This window comes from Mytilus californianus, unplaced genomic scaffold (assembly GCF_021869535.1).
Source record: "Mytilus californianus isolate M0D057914Y unplaced genomic scaffold, xbMytCali1.0.p SCAF_14, whole genome shotgun sequence".
Lineage (NCBI taxonomy): Eukaryota > Metazoa > Mollusca > Bivalvia > Mytilida > Mytilidae > Mytilus > Mytilus californianus.
In genome coordinates this window covers 3609222-3628840 of record NW_026262626.1, presented here as the reverse complement: position 1 = coordinate 3628840, position 19619 = coordinate 3609222, and the positions used below count along the sequence as shown (strand labels likewise).

Genomic DNA, 19619 nt, shown 5'->3' with positions numbered 1-19619 from the left:
GTTATTCAATGGATGTCTCTAATAATTATTTTCAATTTCAGTCCCTTTACCTTTGTTCTTTCTAAGGACAATCTTTATTCAATCAAGTTATGTGAGTGTTTATGTCCATTTCCTTTCAAGTCTTTTAAAGATTTAACCAACAGGGAAGACTGGGAATGGTATTTACACAACTTGACAAGTCAATTCAAACTAATACCTAAAGAATGATTCACTGAGAGATGCATTTTTCATTTTTTACTTACCTCATGTAATGAATAGGCTGCTGTGTAAATATTGTCATTTATCATCTTGTTGATACCTGAAAAGAAAGAAAATATTATGTTCAAATGCTCCTTTTCATATATTTTATTTGATTTAACATTTGCCGTTATGCAAACAGACCAAGGCTTCCAAAAAACATCTTGTTGCTTATAAATTTCATATAATTGTTATAAAGTCTTAAAAATAAATGGGATAAAATGTACAGTCAACACATGTTTTCAGAACAATAGATAATATATTCCAAAGCAAAAACCTAATTAACTTGGTTAACTTGTACTTACCAAAAGAATAGGCATCATTTTTATCAGTGCTGAATGATTTTCTCCTCAGAATAAAATTGACAATACGACTTCTTGTAGCATTATCAAAGAAGGTGTCTTTATCCTCTGGAATGTCAAACCTGAAACAAAAAAATAGACAATATTAGGTTGATGTCAGAAAAAAATCAACTTTTTTGTATGAGGCTAAGGAACTGGGGAAGGGCTAGGTTTTCCAAGCCCTCCAACATTTTATATTAACATGATTATTATCCCACATAAATATATTGCACTCACAAGCTCTTACAATATAAAAATCTTCTAGAGATCACATTCAAACAAATACCCTTAATTATTGTATAGCAATAACATATTTCTTTACACAGAATATAACCAAATGTCTTTCATTTTTGCTTATGTGCTTTGTCTATATGCCATTTGGTTTTTCTTTGTTGACATATTTGTTTGTTTTTTTATAGTGATTTATAAGATTATAACACAATGTTGACTGCTGTACCCCTATTTTTGACATTTTTACCTATTATGTCTGTTTGTTTTGTTCACACATTGTTGTCAATATAAAGTAATTTTATGCGACTGTCATACAAGTGTGAGGTTTAGCTAGCTATAAAACCAGGTTTAATCCACCATTTTCTACATAAGAAAATGCCTGTACCAAGTTAGGAATATGACAGCTGTTTTCCATTCGTTTGATGTGTTTAAGCTTTTAATTTGGCCATTTGATAAGGGACTTTCCGTTTTGAATTTTCCTTGGAGTTCGGTATTTTTGTTATTTTACTTTTTAGCCTGTAATTATATATCATATTGCACTAGTACAAATAAAGCTTCAAATTAGTGATGTCATCAGTGACAAAAATATATTGAAATAGTTTTTTAAGTTTTGCTATACAATAAAAGGTTTATTGTATGAATATTGATGAATATTAACCCTCACAGAATATATATATCACTTGCAAGGTGTATTAAAGTATAAAAATCTACTCAGGAAAATATTCACCAATATTTATGCAATTACTGTAGAACATTAATCTTTAACATACAGTCCGTTGGCTTTGACAGGTAAGGTACCATTTTAGGTTTTTGTTGCTGAAACTCAGAATAATTCGGTCATTATATTCCACTGCTCTAACATGGTTATTCAGTCATTATATTCCCCTGCTCTAACATGGCTATTCAGTCATTATATTCCCTTGCTCTAACATGGCTATTCAGTCATTATATTCCCCTGCTCTAACATGGCTATTCAGTCATTATATTCCCCTGCTCTAACATGGCTATTCAGTCATTATATTCCCCAGCTCTAACATGGCTATTCAGTCATTATATTCCCCTGCTCTAACATGGCTATTCAGTCATTATATTCCCCTGCTCTAACATGGCTATTCATGGCTATTCAGTCATTATATTCCCCTGCTCTAACATGGCTATTCAGTCATTATATTCCCCTGCTCTACGATGGCTACATTAACACTCAAAGGCCTAGTCAATGAAAAATCACAAACTAATCATTGGGAATTAGCTCAGGATTTACCTATCTCAATAACATTAAGCTCATAGAGAGAGCCCCAATCAAAATCCTTGATTAGTGACACATTTTATGGTACAAAATGTTCAGGCACTTGCTAACTAAAAAGAGTAGATCACGGCATGGAAGTAATATTTAAAAGGAATAACAACGACTAATTAGCATGTATTAACAGCCTGCAGAGCTCTGTACTAAAGTCATACGATTTTATTCAATTATAGTCTCAGCGGCAAGACCCCTTTGGTTCCTATCTGTGATACCGCGGTTGTAAAATGGCATCTGGAATTTCTTATCAGTCACTTGATTTTATCGAGTCCGGTAATTATAAAGCACCTGTGTGAAATCCGAGGTTTATTAATAAGAAGGTGGCGCTGTATCATATAAAACATCTACCTTCAGAAAGAAGTCGTATGATGTAAAAAACTTGAAAAACGGACGAGAATTGTTCAATCTACAACAGTTTAGCATGGAAAATTGTATTTAATTTAGCATATTTTTGCTTTTTACCGTTTGTTTTAAACTGTTCTAAAAGTATTTTCCAGTTAAAAGCGGATTCCGAGTAAAACAGTTAAATACCGATGAATCGATCAGGTTTCACATGATGTTTAACAAAATAATGTAGACAAATCTAGAAATAGATTTTTTTACTGTTGAAATGTGCAAAGTTTATCGAGAAGTATTCTAAATTTATGTATATGTCATAAATGTCATTGATTACATTATTGAAACTGGACAGCTAAAATAGGGATAATATGTTCGTAAATATATATTTTTTTAAGAATTGTTTATTGTGGAATACTTGTATTAATATAACAAGCTACAGCAAAAATCAAAACAAACCGACAAAATGAGCTTGGCGCTATCTGTCTTACGGCAAATTCATTTTTACACGAATTATTTTATGTATCAAGAACTATAAATTAAAGGATAGAACCGTTTAGAAATGTGAATGTTTTAATTGACTTATACACGAAAGACTTAGATTATTCGTATTTAATAAAAGGGGGTCCAAACGTATTTTTTGTACAATTATCTTCTTAACTTACGGAAATGGCTTTTTAACTGTCTGTAAATATTAAAATTGAAAATGACCCAGCCTTGTTCTCCAATTTCATATGTGATAGCTGTCGGTACTATTAAGATCGAACTAACCAGAAATAGGAAAATTGGACTAAAATAAAAATTGAACGAATGACTCTATTCGGCAGCGTACATCAACGGAATGTAACGAATGGACTATTCGGATTACTTCGCATGTATATACGACAAAAACTTGTCTGTTCGTAGTTTTCCGTGAACACGAAAATGACCGAAAAGTGTCAGTGATTTGATCGATCACATGCGGAGAATCAACTTCCATGCCAGATATTAAACCAATTAACGAGTTATCGAAAGATGGACGGTAACGCAGATGAAACCTTTGAAGTGACGACGTTGTTATTCCTTTCAATATTACTTCCATGATCACGGGGAGGGACTGAATTATTCAACATAGTTTTTCATCCCCCTTTTTGATGTCTTCTTATTTATTCATACTCACAAGTATTCTTTGTCTCTGCTGTATACCAAGGTAAACCTCCTTTTGACATGTGGCACCTGATCTTCATTCAGTTGGAATGGTGTATAAATTCTATTAGCAATCCCTCTTACTTTGGTCCATAACTTTGTGGACACCGATTTCATGGGATTCTGGAAAAATAAATATTGTTGTAAAATATTTTCTTAATAGTGTTTTATTATCATTATCAAAAATAAGTAAATATAGATTAGTTATGTTTAAAAACAAAATATTCCAAATTGAAAAAATATTTATGCTTCTCTTATTCCTCCATATTTAGTACTTAAAGATGATAAAAAGAAAAAAAAAACTTTACTATCTTTAAAATATACTGTTAACTTTTAAAATTGTAAATAGTAAACACATGTTAATTTAATACAATACAATTATGTCAAAATACAATCAATTAATATATGAAAGTCAACTGTACTAATCCACAGCAAGACAAAATGACCTACAATATTTTACAGTAAAACTATTTAACATAAGCAGTATTAACATATATTATATCTTAGAAGTATATTTTTTTTAAGAAGTGTGACCTGACAATAAATTAACACAAGCATCTCCTACCTTATAATTTTTTTTTTTATTAAAACTAACAAAAGAAAAATTCCATGCACAACTTTAATTTGAATTCACATTAAACAGGTGACATTATTTACCAAAGCAATATTTGGTTAAACATTTAAGGGTAAAAGACTCAAACAGCAAAACACTAAAAGCTGTAATTGCATTTAATTAGCGGGCCATATGAACCTGGTAGGATGTAAGCATGACCTCACTTGGTCTTCTGATTTACATACTTTTTCAACTGAATTGATTGATTTTCAATCAAACATGTCAGAATGATACAAATGTTGTCCACTAGGGAATAAACCTGTTACAAGTTTTCATGTTTCAAATTCATCAGCATAAAATTCCACTAGTGGGAAAAATAACTTGGTATAAAAACACTTAATCTTAATGAAATGTTAGAATTTAAAATGAGCCCAGTGCCCTATTTTCAGAAAACAGACAGGATCCAGATGTGTATCCAGGATTTTGAAAAAGGGGGTCCACTAAGACGACATTAGGAGTGGGACTTGGAAAACATCTTTGACAGACATGGTTAATTAAAGTTTTTTTTTCTATATTCTATCTTTATATCAGGCAGAATATAGAAATAATATTTAATTAACAAAAGAACATTTGTTTGTGTTATGATTACACTTTTAAAAACAGAGAAATCATATTCAATTGAGCCAAGCCTGTTAAGCAGAACTTTTTGCCAATGTGATTACAAGACAGATCCTGTGTTCAGGCTTTGCCTACAAGGATCTGACAACATCTGTTCTACTTTCTGTTCTCATTATTATTACATCAGCCAATGAAATTCCTGTCTACAAATTTTTGAAGGTGTGTATCATATAGACAAAACCAGAGAACCCCAAAAGGTCTTTCTTTTTAAAAACAGAAAGTATAATTAAGCATTGTGAAATCCTTGTAAGTGTAGCATGCACATATGATCTGTATTTCAACCAGATTGAACTTTTCACTCAACTATAACTTACTGATTAATACACCAAGCCTGAAATGCAGACAAATTTCATGCATTCACAATGAAAAACAACCCAATGAAAACCTCAAATCTGAATAAAGATGGGGACACACTCAGACATTCTGACTTAATTTACCAAACACCAGGCACAGGGATTTTCTGTCATCTCAACAATGCGATTCTATAGAAAAAATAAATTAAATATACACAAGGGATGGTCATTACAATCTCATCAATATATAAACAAGAGTGCACACGCTGAAATGTCTCGCCTTCTTTACTAATCATTGATATTATGTTGATAGTCCTAAATATAAAGCTTTATTACAACTGTCACATAAACTTAACATTAACCAAGTAACCTTATCATTGACCAATGAACCATGAAAATGAGGTCAAGGTCAGATGAACCATGCTAGGCAGGCATGTACAGCTATCAATTCTTCCATACAACAAATATAGTTGACCTATTGCTTATAGTTTAAGAAAAACAGACCAAAACACAAAAACTTAACACTGAGCAATGAACCTTGAAAATGAGGTCAAGGTCAAATAAAACCTGCGTGACTGCCAAATAGATCATAAAATATTTCCATACACCAAATATAGTTGAACTATTGCATATAGTATTAGAAAAAAAGAACAAAACTCAAAAAACTTAACTTTGACCACTGAACCATGAAAATGAGGTCAAGGTCAGATGACACCTGCCCGCTAGACATGTACACCTTACAATCATTCCATACACCAAATATAGTAGACCTATGGCATACAGTATAAGAAAAACAGACCAAAACACAAAAACTTAACTATAACCACTGAACCATGAAAATGAGGTCAAGGTCAGATGACACCTGCCAGTTGGACATGTACACCTTACAGTCCTTCCATACACCAAATATACTAGACCTATTGCCTATAGTATCTGAGATATGGACTTGACCACCAAAACTTAACCTTGTTCACTGATCCATGAAATGAGGTCAAGGTCAAGTGAAAACTGTCTGACGGGCATGAGGACCTTGCAAGGTACGCACATACCAAATATAGTTGAACTATTGCATATAGTATTAGAAAAAAAGACCAAAACTCAAAAACTTAACTTTGACCACTGAACCTTGAAACTGAGGTCAAGGTAAGATGACACCTGCCCGCTAGACATGTACACCTTACAATCATTCCATACACCAAATATAGTAGACCTATGGCATACAGTATAAGAAAAACAGACCAAAACACAAAAACTTAACTATAACCACTGAACCATGAAAATGAGGTCAAGGTCAGATGACACCTGCCAGTTGGACATGTACACCTTACAGTCCTTCCATACACCGAATATACTAGACCTATTGCTTATAGTATCTGAGATATGGACTTGACCACCAAAACTTAACCTTGTTCACTGATCCATGAAATGAGGTCGAGGTCAAGTGAAAACTGTCTGACGGGCATGAGGACCTTGCAAGGTACGCACATACCAAATATAGTTATCCTATTACTTATAATAAGAGAGAATCTAACATTACAAAAAATCTTAACTTTTTTTTCAAGTAGTCACTGAACCATGAAAATGAGGTCAAGGACATTGGACATGTGACTGACGGAAACTTCGTAACATGAGGCATCCATATACAAAGTATGAAGCATCCAGACCTTCCACCTTCTAAAATATAAAGCTTTTAAGAAGTTAGCTAACGCCGCCGCCGCCGTAGCCGCCGCCGTAGCCGCCGCCGTAGCCGCCGCCGCCGGATCACTATCCCTATGTCGGAATTTCTGCGACAAAAGTCACAGGCTCGACAAAAAATCTTTGACATTTGTCATAAAAACGTGAGATTTAGTAGCATTTGACAACGTTTGACTTATCATTTTTTTAAATGACTGTTTAAAGTCATCAGTATGATAGCAAAACAAATTATTTTGCTTGCTGTTGGCAAGGTTACTTTTGACAATCCCATCAAGTTTAATCAATCTTAAATTGCTTTAATTATATTTTATTTATATCTTTTGTCTCTATTTCTTTTATATTTCTTGTTAAATTCTAGGACATGGGCATTACAATTCTGGATTAAACAAAACAAAGAAACTGAATATTCATTGTTTGTCTTTTTAACAATTTATAGTGAATTCCTTTCATATATATGCCAGAATAAAAAAATTTAAATGATCTTTTAAAATATTACACACATTAAGGCTGTTGTTAGTATATAGGTAGAAGCACACATATATTAGAAATATCTAATTTGTGAAGTCACTCTTGAAAAGAATTATCAACAGCTCAGACACCCTAACCCTGTCCACTCTATTCCACCACTAAAGTTCAAAAACTCCAGAACAACAAATCTGGAAATATTCAAAAACTGAAAGGGCTGGTAGCTTTTACTGGTTGTAAGATTATCAAAATATCATTGAATTAAATGAAAGAAAATTGCAAAATCTGTAGGGCACTGCCTGGTCTTACTAGAACAAAACATTGTGTAAAAGTTTCAGAAGGATTATACACGACAAAATCATTTTATCACTAGACATGTTCAAAATTCTCGAAATTTCAAGGATTTAGTTCCAGTACTCTGGAGGGACAAATCTGAAAATTTCTCAAAATTGACATCATGGAAAAAAAAATGTTATGTAAAAAGTTCACAACAATTCATTCAATTATATTATAATAAATCCTTTATTGATAATTGTATATAATTGAATCAAGAGACAAATTTTCATTTCTCCAAGTACAGATTTTATATTTGAACAAACCCCCTTTTAAAGGGATGGCCTTTGATTTAATTTTTTGGGATCTTTACAACAGAAAAGTAAGAAAATAGGAATTATTACAATGTGCATATCGATTAAAATCCAAAGTTTCAGAAAGTGCTTTTATAACAGTATTAACAACATTAAACCAACAAACTGTATCAGAAGAAAGGGAAAATGTGGAATGAGGTACAACGTATAAGAACTCCATTAATTTGTCAATTTAATTTTTTGCCTATATGTTAGGAATTTTCATTCATCAAATGAATATTCATGGCATATAGATTTATAAATTGACAAAATGAAAAACTATAGTAAAATGTCTACTGGTGAGAGAATAGTTTTTATCAAGTAACAATTCTTGCCTTGCACCACACTGATGCATTAGGATAATTAATAAGTATGTGCAAAGTTTAACCATAAGATCTTTCAATAATTATGAATACTGTAAATTCAGAAATTAATGCCAGGTTTTTATGAATGCCAATAATGCAACTAGGTAAGTATCCCAATAATAAGAACTTGCATTCTGATATCTTATACATATATCAGTATGGAGATTTTCCTGACATTGCAATAATTAATTTCGCATTTTTGTCAAGTCTTCAAAAATTGCAATAATAAATGCACACAATAATTTCTGAAATTATATTATCCATGGACACTATCCTGTCGAGAGTCAGTACAAATGTGACGTCTCAAACGAAGGTATTTAAGGATGATGGGCAAGAATTAATTCTTGGCAAAAAATACTCTCTTGTCAGTATGTTAAAAACATAGGACAACTAACTATACAATGTATACCAACATAAGATACCGTAAAAGTTTGTGAAATGTTAAAATAAATATTACACATAATTGAACACGGAAGGAAAAGACTCAGAAATCACGGGAACCTCACCTGCATTTTGAGGGACTAAAAGAACAAAAACATGTAAATGTTAAAAGAAAAAGAAAACCCTTTTACATAATATTATGATACAAAACTTAACAGGAGTACCTGACACCTATTTCTGAAAAACTTTACTATGCTTAAACAATAAATATAATGACACACTATTGGACCCTACCATAGTTACTGCAATGTTTGTGAAATGGTGTAATTTGGGTTAAAAGTGATTGGAAACATAATTACAATCAGGACTGGTGTGATAACTAATAAAAAATAATGTGACATGGGTCTATGTAATATACTTCAAAGTTATCTTCAAACATGTTTTTTTTTTCTTTTTAAAGTCATTTTACTTCAACTTAGTGAAAATTAACTGAAAAGACAAATATAATATACATTTTTTTTTAACTTTAGCAATAATTTTAGTCAAAGTGAATGAAACTATATGCTAAAAATTTATAGTTTCTACCAATGCATCCAGTGTGATACAAAATTTCTTCTCTCGAGACAGTCAAATTTTCAAATTTAAAATGCAAGGATTGCTAAGCATTTTTTAATATTAATAAAATGCTTCGCTGAGCACAGCTGGATAAGACCGCAGAGGTCCAACCCTGAACAGTTGGGGCAAAAATGGACACAATATTCGCACTTGATACAGGTCTGAATTTGGATTGTAATTAAATATTTGACACATAATAGGTTTCTGACACAGAATAACTGTAGTCAAAGTACTTAGAATTGGTTATATGATTTGAATTTATATTCATTTTTTTGCTTTTGTGCAATACACTATGTTGTTGGGAATTGACCCCCCCCCCCCCCAAAAAAAAAGAAATATTTGAAGAAATTTTCTTTTTAATTTCTGAAATCTGAAATAAGAAAAGATCCCCCCCACACAATTTCTTTTTACCCCCCCCCCCCCCCCCCCCCCCCTTTTCCAAAAAAAAAATTCTTTCCCTCAAGATATGATCATAATCTCAATTCAAATTTCCAATGGAGTTTGCAACCATAATTACCAATTAAAATACATCATAAAAGTCTTAAAATAGAAAATAACATACATAGTCATGACTAAAATCAATATTCCTTTAATAGTAACTTCTAAAACTAAATTGACAGCTAATCACCTCAAGACAATACAACATTACTTTATCCATAATTTAAAAGAAGTGTAAGGGAGGTAAATCCAAACATACACAACATTGTACTTTAAATGTGTTTGGATTACCTCCCTTACACTGCTTTTAAATTGTCCATAACCCAGGAAACCCTTGTTTTTTGCCCCTAATTCCTAAACGGTTTGAGCCATAACCCCCCAAAGCCAATCCTAACCATTCCTTTGTGATATGAAAACTTGAGGTATAATTTCAGAGAGATCCATACACGTTCCACAAGTTATTGTCTGGAAACTAGAAAAATGCTTATTTGGGCCCCTTTTTGGCCCCTAATTCCTAAACTGTTAGGACTATAAATCAATCCCAACCTTCCTTTTGTGGTTATAAACCTTGTTTAAATTTCATAGATTTCTATTTACATTTACTAAAGTTATTGTCTGGAAACCAAATGTCTTCGGACGACGACGACGACGACGATCGACGACGATACCAATATACGACCGCAAATTTTTTTGCGGTCGTATAAAAAGTTAACTGTCTAAAGAGGAGAGATATCATATCGCACAAGATAAGATGCTTGGATCTGTTTCTCCAAACTATTTTTGTCTTTTTCAATGATCTTCAAAAAGATTGAGGTTTTTTCTATGTGACATCAGGCATGGTTGCCTATTTCATGACATCACAGCAGCAAAATCAGAGGAAAGCACAAAAATTTGACGTCATAAACAAATTTTGACCAATGAAAAAATGAGAATAACAAACCCCACGTTAATTATAACAAAATTAATCAGACATATTGGGAAATTATTTTTCGGTTAAGAGTTTAGAAATTTATTTACTAAACTTATCATTATATAACTTTCAGAAACAAAACTTTTAGAAATTAATGGATTAAATGACAAGGGTTCAGTGAATGGTAAATATTGTTTTTTGTGAACCAGTTCAGTTTCAGTGTAGTACTCACTATAATCCTATATGTAGAAGGGCCAAAAATCACCTGATATTAGAAATATCACAGGCAAATATTAGCTATTATTTTCACACATGTTCACTTCATTTGTAAGGAGATTTAAATAACTCAGACGATTAGAAATCACTATCACTTACTGTTTGACCTGCCTGAATAAAATATCCATAAAGATACATACATTAAAGCCACTCCAAATCGGGTCAAACACAATGGGTAAGATTAATGAATAAATACAAGACTAGACTTATAATTCTGCAAGCCTCATGAATGTTTCATTTTAAATTTCATTACTCAAATAGAGAGCTTATATCTTCTACCTTTTTTAATGATCATCTACTACATGTGTTAAAAGGGGTTTCAATTTGTTATCTGGTGAACTTCTAGTAAATTACAAAACTCATGTCTTTATATTCTACCTCAATGCTGTGTGATGTTGGAGAACAAATATTCTAAAGTTAATCATTGTTTTATACTCGACAGTTTTCAAATACTGTAAATTCAGAAATTATTGCTTGCATATAATATTATAGTGATTTTTTAAGAATGTACAAAAAAGGGAGATAAATTATTGCGATTTCAGTAAAATTTGCATACAAATATATGATCAGATGTCAGAATGCGACTTCTTATTATTGTGATACTCTCCCAGTCGCTTTAATAAAACCCTGGCAATAATTTCAGAATTTACAGTATAAGATTTGAATGCTGCAATTCAAAAATTTATCAGATTTATTTCCAAATAGATTATAAATGATTATCAGTTCACCAAGTAACAATCTGTAACCACCACTGTTATCACAACTTGTTTAAAAATATCTATAATTAAACCCCTAAATGATCCTTTAAGAGACTGATGCTTATAATTCTATTTTCATGCCACTTTTTCCACCTTGCCCCAACATTTTACACATCAACAGCACACTACTCTATACCTCCAGCTGTGCATACTTCATCTGTATTTTGTCGAGTACCAAGTTCTGTCGATAAATTAGTTAAAACATAAAAAAAATATATCCATAATCCCTTGAATAGTGTAATGTGAATAATACAACAAAAATGTACAGCACTGCTCTTTGACAAAGTACTACAAACTTTAGAACAAGTTTTAACAAGGAGAAAATATTTTCTGAATCTTGACTTTATTTTTGTCCAAAGGAACCAAAACTGACTATGAAGTCGTGTTTATAAAAAGTTTTCCTTAACATGTTTAAGTACATTTTTTATTTCAAATTAGAAGTAAATTTAACATAATTGACGTACTGGGAAAAAGCAATGCTGACCAACTAAAATGAGCATTTGTTTGTTTGCTTGCCTAAATTTATGAAAACATGTTAGTTCCTTTTAATTTATCATTAATTTTAAAGTCTGTTCACTTTCCATATTTGCATTTCTTTAGCACCCAACTTTGAAGGTGTAGCAGCTGTGTAATGCAATGGCTATGAAATATGCCAGTTTGATCATTTAAAACAAATATAAAATGAAAAGTATTCTTAGGTAAACAAACAAATGTTATTGATATACAGATGACAGAGTTATATATTTTCCAAAGAATATGACAATTTACATCATTTAATGTTTTGTATATTTCTTTCTGTTCTATTTAAAAGCTACAAATTTAGTAAGCCAAGCATAAAATTAAAACCTCCTTAAACCTAAAACGGCCATCTATATATGGAATGATAATGTAATATAATCAGCTTATCTGAATGTAGAAATACATGCCAATCGACAGAACAAAAATTTCAATTAATTAACAATCATTACTTTATTTTTAGTTAAATTTGGCATATTTCAATTAAGTCAATTAAGCTGATTACTTGTGATGATTAATGATTTTAATTAAAATCTAAGACAACAGAAATCTTCCAACCAACCTGAAAATTTCCCAGCTTTGCATGTTAGATTAAAAATGAAAATTGTTAATTGTGTGCATATATAAAGATTTCTGCAATTAGTTACTCATTGGCAGATACATGTATGCATAAATGCTGTTATGTGGACAATTGATTCTTTTTTTTTTCTGATACAGTACTACATAACTTTAACATAAACTGTGGTTTCACTTCTTTTCATGGAGGCAATTTTTCACCGTTTAAAAAAATAACTTGTAAGTTTAAGGGTACTTTTTCATATTATCATGTTGAGTACTTAATATTCCCGGATAGCCAATCCACTAAAATTAATATTCCATGAAAAAAAATGGATCCACAAAATGTGAAGACTATTAAGCAACACATCATCAAAATGCTCTGAAAGCAACTCATGTGACTATACTGAATCATAATTGTCCATTTCATTATATCTATTGAAAAAGCTGATACATGTATGTGACAAAAATATATATCTATATCAGTATTTTGCAGAAATCTGTTTCTCAACTGATTTGCATGTGTGTGACAAACCTGATATGACTGCATATTCTTGAATGACTGTTGGCAAATCATACACATTTTGTTAATGAAATAAATTATTTGTAAAGAAGTGGAACCTTCAACAAACTGAACGATAAAAAGAAGAACAATTCTCTCAGAGAAAGATACTCAAATGCTAAATCAGTGTGAATTTTCTTTCAAATCCCATATGGTGAAACTGAATGGTATTGCCCATATGGTGAAACTGAATGGTATTGGCTGCACTGAGCATAACCAAGTTCTGTAAGTGCCTGTCACAAGTCAGGAGCCTGTGGCTCAGTAGTTGTCGTTTGTTACTGTATATCATACTGTTTTTCATTTATTGCTTTGAACATAAGGCTGTTAGTTTTCCGGTTTGAATTGTTTTACATTTGTCATTTCATGGCCTTTTATAGCTTGCTATGCGGTATGGGTTTTGCTCATTATTGAAGGCTAACTTCTACATTATTTGGTCTCTGGTGAAGATTTGTTTCATTGGCAATCATACAACATCTTCTACTTTTCATATAGTATTGTTTATAGAGTTAAGATTTCTCACTTTAATGTAATGCATCAAATTTTGAAATAATCAGATTTTTTTTATTGTTGAATTGACAATATTTGTTAATTTTCATACTCTTTAAAAAAACATATAAATACCTTCTTAACAGGCATTTTCAGTTTTAGAATCTCAGCGTATCTTGTTAGTACTTCATATGGAGCATGAACTTTTACAAAATCTGCTTCTTCCTCTTTAGAAACAGTCTGAAATGAACATATATAATGAAAATGAGATAGTTCATAAAAAAGAAATTACATAATTTACTAATAAATTGATTCACTGAATTATGTAATAGTTAGTATGTTTGTAAATTATATATATAAACAGGGATAGATCTAGGATTTTTGTTTGGAGGGGGCCTATCAAATTCAGTTGTGTATATATATTGATTTTACACTGAAGTAGTTTTTTGAGAAAGGGGTGTGTATAATGTATGTCTACATACTTTTCTTAAGTCTTTTTTCGATTAAGATAAATTCGGAGGAAGTCAAGAGAAATTTATCTTTGTAACATAAACCTGATTGTTCTTTTGCAATCTGTAACTTCTTGTTTCTGATACTTCATCATGTTATATAAAATTGAGAATGGAAAGGGGGAATATGTCAAAGAGACAACAACCCGACCAAAGAGCAGACAACAGCCGAAGACCACCAATGGGTCTTCAACGAAGTGAGAAAATCCCACACCCGGAGGTGGTCATCAGCTGGCCCCTAAATAAAATTGTGTATTAGTTCAGTGAAAATGGACGTCACACAAAACTCCAATTTCAATGCATCGGTAGTTGTGGAAACAGTTTATCCTATCCCAAGTGTTATTTCCCTTTGTAAAAAAAAAGTCTGTAACTTGCATACAGTATAAGTTTTGCTCATTGTTGAAGGCAGACTGTGACTTATAATTGATTACATCATCTAAACTCTGGTGGATAGTTGTCTTATTGGCAATCATACCACATCACCTTATATATATTGTAGCACACATTTTTTTATACTTAAAATGCCAAGCCAATACACATCCTAAATGCATAGTTAATATGATGGTTAACAAATAATTAATGCAAGTATCTGGTACCCACTTTGGGGGAAGATAGCAGAGTAGTGTTGAATCTATACAAACCAGATCTTCTTCTAACTGTAGACCTTCCTCTTTCAGATGTGTCTCAAAGATTTCCCTAGCCTTTTTGTTTCTGTGGTTATGTTTCTGGTCATCTTCCTTTGATTCCCAAGCCAAGACATAGTCTATCCTTTTTTTGCCATCCTTGAAGAACATATTTCTGCCCTGAAATTAGTGTTAAAATATTTTTATTTTCAAATGTATTTAGATAAACTAATTGGGAAATATTTGATTGTTCTGTACCAAACTATGATTCTCATCAGAACAAATCCTCATTTTGTATTGTCCCTATAATTCAAGAATGACACGTGCACATATCTTCTCATCATGTTTGACAAATTAATATATATTATCACAAGCATGTACATGTATTTACAATTCAGCAAAGCATAATATATAGAAGCTTTATAATTGCTGGGAATTATTGGTGGAAAACCTTGAGTAAGCATCTGATGATTGACTTTAGGTGTTTAATGCCAATGGCTATCCTGGGGCGGCCAGTTTTTATTAGTGCAGGAAGCTGGAGTGCCCGGAGAGAACCACAGACTTTGGCAGGAAAACAAACAATCCAAGTCAATAAGGATTGGAGTCAAACGCACCTGCTACAGATGGGGTTCAAACTCACAACCTCAGTGTTGACAGACTAGTAATACAATAGTTGAACTACTTAGACCACTTGGCCCCCAAGGCCCCTAAAAGTGTCTGAGGATTTTTATAAGTTTACAATTAACACTGTTGGGCCAGCTCCCTCCCTACTCTACAATTCAGATCATTCATTCTCTAAAGAATGACCTTTGGTAGTTACGAACTTCCGTTCTCTCGTGTGAACCCTAAGTCATCTATTGTTCAAAAAAATTCTAATCAATCTTCAACAGGTTTCGATTTACATGATTTATTTGGAATTTAATTTACCTCAGTAAAAAAATCATCTTCTAAGTTGATGAAAATACATGTATTATTACTCACAGAACTGCATGTGATGTTGTATTTATTCAAAATAAATAATATATTTTCAATCTGTTCAATATAACACTGATTTAATCATAAAAATTTGATATCTGACAAAAATTTTATCATTGTTCCTATTGAAATTTGCATTTTTTTTTTGTGTTTGTTTAGTTATGGAGTACATTTAAGGAGGCCTTAATTTAAACTTCGTCATTTTCCAGTTTTTTTTTTGTCAAACAAACAAAAAGGCCAATTTCATTGGGAACAATGTTGAAATTTTACCAGAAATAAACTTTTTATATTTGAATCAGTGTTTACATTGAACAGATTAAAAATATATTAATTATATTAAATAAATACAACATCACATGCATTTCTTTAAGTAATAATACATGTATTTTCTTCAACTTAGAAGATAATTTTTTACTACGGTAAATTAATCAATGAGTGATCGATTTCTCTTAGAAACAATTTAAAGGTCCCAGTGAATAAAGTACACAGAGAACAATAGTTATTGTATTTATTCGATGGGACAAGTGAACAGACAAAAGTTTAAATATCTTGACCATGAGGAGATGACTCTGTGGAAAACTTTCATTTGGATCGCAATAATAAGATCTTTTTTCAAATACCATTTCTCATTTATTTTGCTAGCTAACTTTTCACTTTTTTTCCAGTACAAAAAGGAGAATGTGGCTTGAGGGCTTATAAACATCCACATATTGGCATGTCTGTCCTAAGCCCAGTGATTATAGATGTCTTCTTATAACATCTGTTTCTCCTTCAATGTTCTTAATTCATATATACTGTAAACCAACTTATTTTCGTGGATACTTTATTTCACGTTTACCACATTCTAGTCCACTTGGCTGCTATTTAATTTTGCGATTTTCTAATTAACTTGATGTAGTTTAATAAGGAAAGATCCAAGTTTTACATATTCACGACGATTTATATTCGCGTTATTTTTCTACTCCCGAAAATTGCGAAAATAAAGCGCTCGTGAAAATTAGTTGGTTTACAGTATTTGTAATGAGTAATATTAGTTTCTTTTATAACTTGCACATTATACTTTTAGGCAATGTCAAAATTTACCTTTGAGATATGAGTCTTGCTTATCCTTAAAGACCTCACAGTGACCTATAGATTTTCATGTGTGTGTGTCTTAAAGTTTTTGTTGGACATATGTCATTTGTATTATATCTTTGTTTAGTCCCTTCTTATAACCTTTCACACCAAATTGCTATATACCAGTACTGTTGATTCATTTATTCTCTTAAGTTCTAATTTTCATAAAAACTTGCACTTTAGTACATATAATTGATTTCGTGGTGTTGCTAAAGTCTGCATACATATCTATAAAAAATTTGTAATCTGATGAACATTTAAATTCATCATTCCCACATTTCCACCAACTCCATGAAAATTGGTAGTTAACAAATAATAATGAATACACAGTATAATCTTTTATTTGACCCACTTTCTCTGAGACATTTTTTTTTGGTACATTGTTTTCTATTTAATATACCAGCATGCAGCAATGATGCAAGCAGAGCAGTTCCAGCATGAATTTTATGACTGACATGCTAAGTTTTAGTAAAACATGACATAAAAACACTTGATGCTTATATTACATTATCTTTCTGACAAATATTTTTCAAAATAATTTTATTACACCTGCTGTGCATGCAATCGGGATCATCAAATTCGATATAATATCTAACATAAACAATAAAAAACATTTTATTCAAATTTTGAAATTAAAATTTGATGCAATCTGGATTATCAAATTCAAACTTATATCTAACGAAAACATGCGATTCACATTTCATTCAAGTTCAGATATCAAAATTTGATTATTACTATCAGTATTCACCATTTACATATTAATAATAGGTTCCAGTATGAAATTTAAATAGAACTGAAAAGAGTAAATTAAATTTTAACATTATAAAGATAATTGTTTTACATTTATACAAATACAACCAAAATCATAGATAAGTTAACCAATTTTCTAGCATGTTTTTATCAATTTATTACAAACCAAATGAAACTTTTCCACAGAGTCATCTCCTATTGGTCAATCTATTTAAACTTTTGTCAGTTCTACTGTCCCATTGAGTAAATACAATAGCTATTGTTTGTTCTCTGTGTAGTTTATTCACTGGATCCCTTAAATTTCTTCTAAGAGAAATCCATCTCTCATAGATTTAATTTACCTGAGTAATAAAATTATCTTCTAAATAAATGAAAATACGTGTTTCAACTCACAAAACTGCATGTGATGTTCATGATGTTGTATTTTTTCAATATCAATAATACATTTTCAATCTGTTCAATATAAAGACTAATTCAATCATAAAAAGTTGATTTCTGACAAAATTTTCAACATTGTTCCTATTGAAATTTTTTTCTTCTTCGTATGTTTGACAAATAAAAACTGGAAAATGATGATGTTTAAATTAAGGCCTTTTTAAATGTATTCTAAAACTGATGAAAAACAAAAAAAATACAAAATTTCAATAGAAACAATGCTAAAAATGAATAAACTACACAGAGAACAATAGCTATTGTATTTATTCAATGACAATGGGACAATAGATCTGACAAAAGTTTTTAAAAGATTGACTAATAGGAGCTGACTCTGTGGAAAAGTTTCATTTGGTTCGCAATAATATTTTTAATAACCAGCAGTACAGATTTGTATTCCCTTCTCACTTAAGCACACACTTTCTAGGCCATGTGTGTTAGTACACAGATAGGCAGAACAGATGCAGGAGTTCATTTAATTTACAGAACTGTTCCCAACCCACTGTGACCATTCCTACTCACTTAAGCACAACCTTTCAAGGCCATGTGTGTTAGTACACAGATAGGCAGAACAGATGCAGGAGTTCATTTAATTTACAGAACTGTTCCCAACCCACTGTGACCATTCCTACTCACTTAAGCACAACCTTTCTAGGACATATGTGTTAGTACACAGATAGACAGAACAAATACAGGGGCTGATTAAATATACAGAACTGTTTCCAACCCACAGTGACCATTCTCTTTTCTTGATATATAATAAGTGCAGATCAAATTTTAGCAAGACATCTTATTAGTATACAGTTTATGTTAAAACAAGGAACAATATCAATCATACAAGTTTCATTTCCTGATAGAAGCCTAATAAATTGATACTGTGAGTTCATCTATTTTTGTGGGTACCAAATAATGTGGATTGAAGAACATTTTCATAATTTTGAATGTTGTGGGTTGCCAAAGTCAGCATACTAGCGTATAGAAAATTTGTACTTCGTTGATCATCTAAATTCATGGTTTATCTGTATCCATGAAAAAATTGGTACCCCACAATAATAATGAATACACAGTCAATTCTATTGTCAAAAGTTTGGTTTAATTTTTGCTCTTGCTTATTGCATTTGTAATATAAGAATAATTTATTCAAGTGTGAGTTTCATTGCTGAGGATTGCGCAATCACAGGTTTATACTCACTAGCATATTATTTTGGACTAAAGGAACAAAATACAATTTTATTTTTTTGTAATATTCAAACAAAATGAAATACTAGCTAAAATAAATTATGGAAAATGAATTTCATATTTATTTCACTGCATGAAGAATGAAGATAATACATAAACATGATAAACTGGCAGAACTAGCTACATTTTATTTCAAAATCAATGATAATAAATACTGGAAAAGACAGTGACCT

General features: G+C 31.3%; 1 protein-coding gene across 7 annotated transcripts in view; it reads right to left on the bottom strand.

Moving 5' to 3' along the window:
- The window catches only part of LOC127724041 (anoctamin-2-like), a 68397-nt gene that overhangs the window by 22111 nt on the left and 26667 nt on the right, over nucleotides 1–19619 (bottom strand). For 6 of the 7 annotated variants that reach the window (XM_052230810.1, XM_052230811.1, XM_052230804.1 and 3 more), the window contains 6 exons: nucleotides 14953–15114; nucleotides 13938–14042; nucleotides 11820–11864; nucleotides 3605–3753; nucleotides 543–661; nucleotides 243–298 (listed from right to left, as the gene is read on the bottom strand). In XM_052230810.1, the coding sequence (XP_052086770.1) occupies nucleotides 243–298; nucleotides 543–661; nucleotides 3605–3753; nucleotides 11820–11864; nucleotides 13938–14042; nucleotides 14953–15114 (636 nt within the window). Of the gene's footprint in view, nucleotides 1–242; nucleotides 299–542; nucleotides 662–3604; nucleotides 3754–11819; nucleotides 11865–13289; nucleotides 13317–13937; nucleotides 14043–14952; nucleotides 15115–19619 lie in introns of all 7 variants that reach the window. The other variant, XM_052230807.1, reaches the window with a different exon arrangement.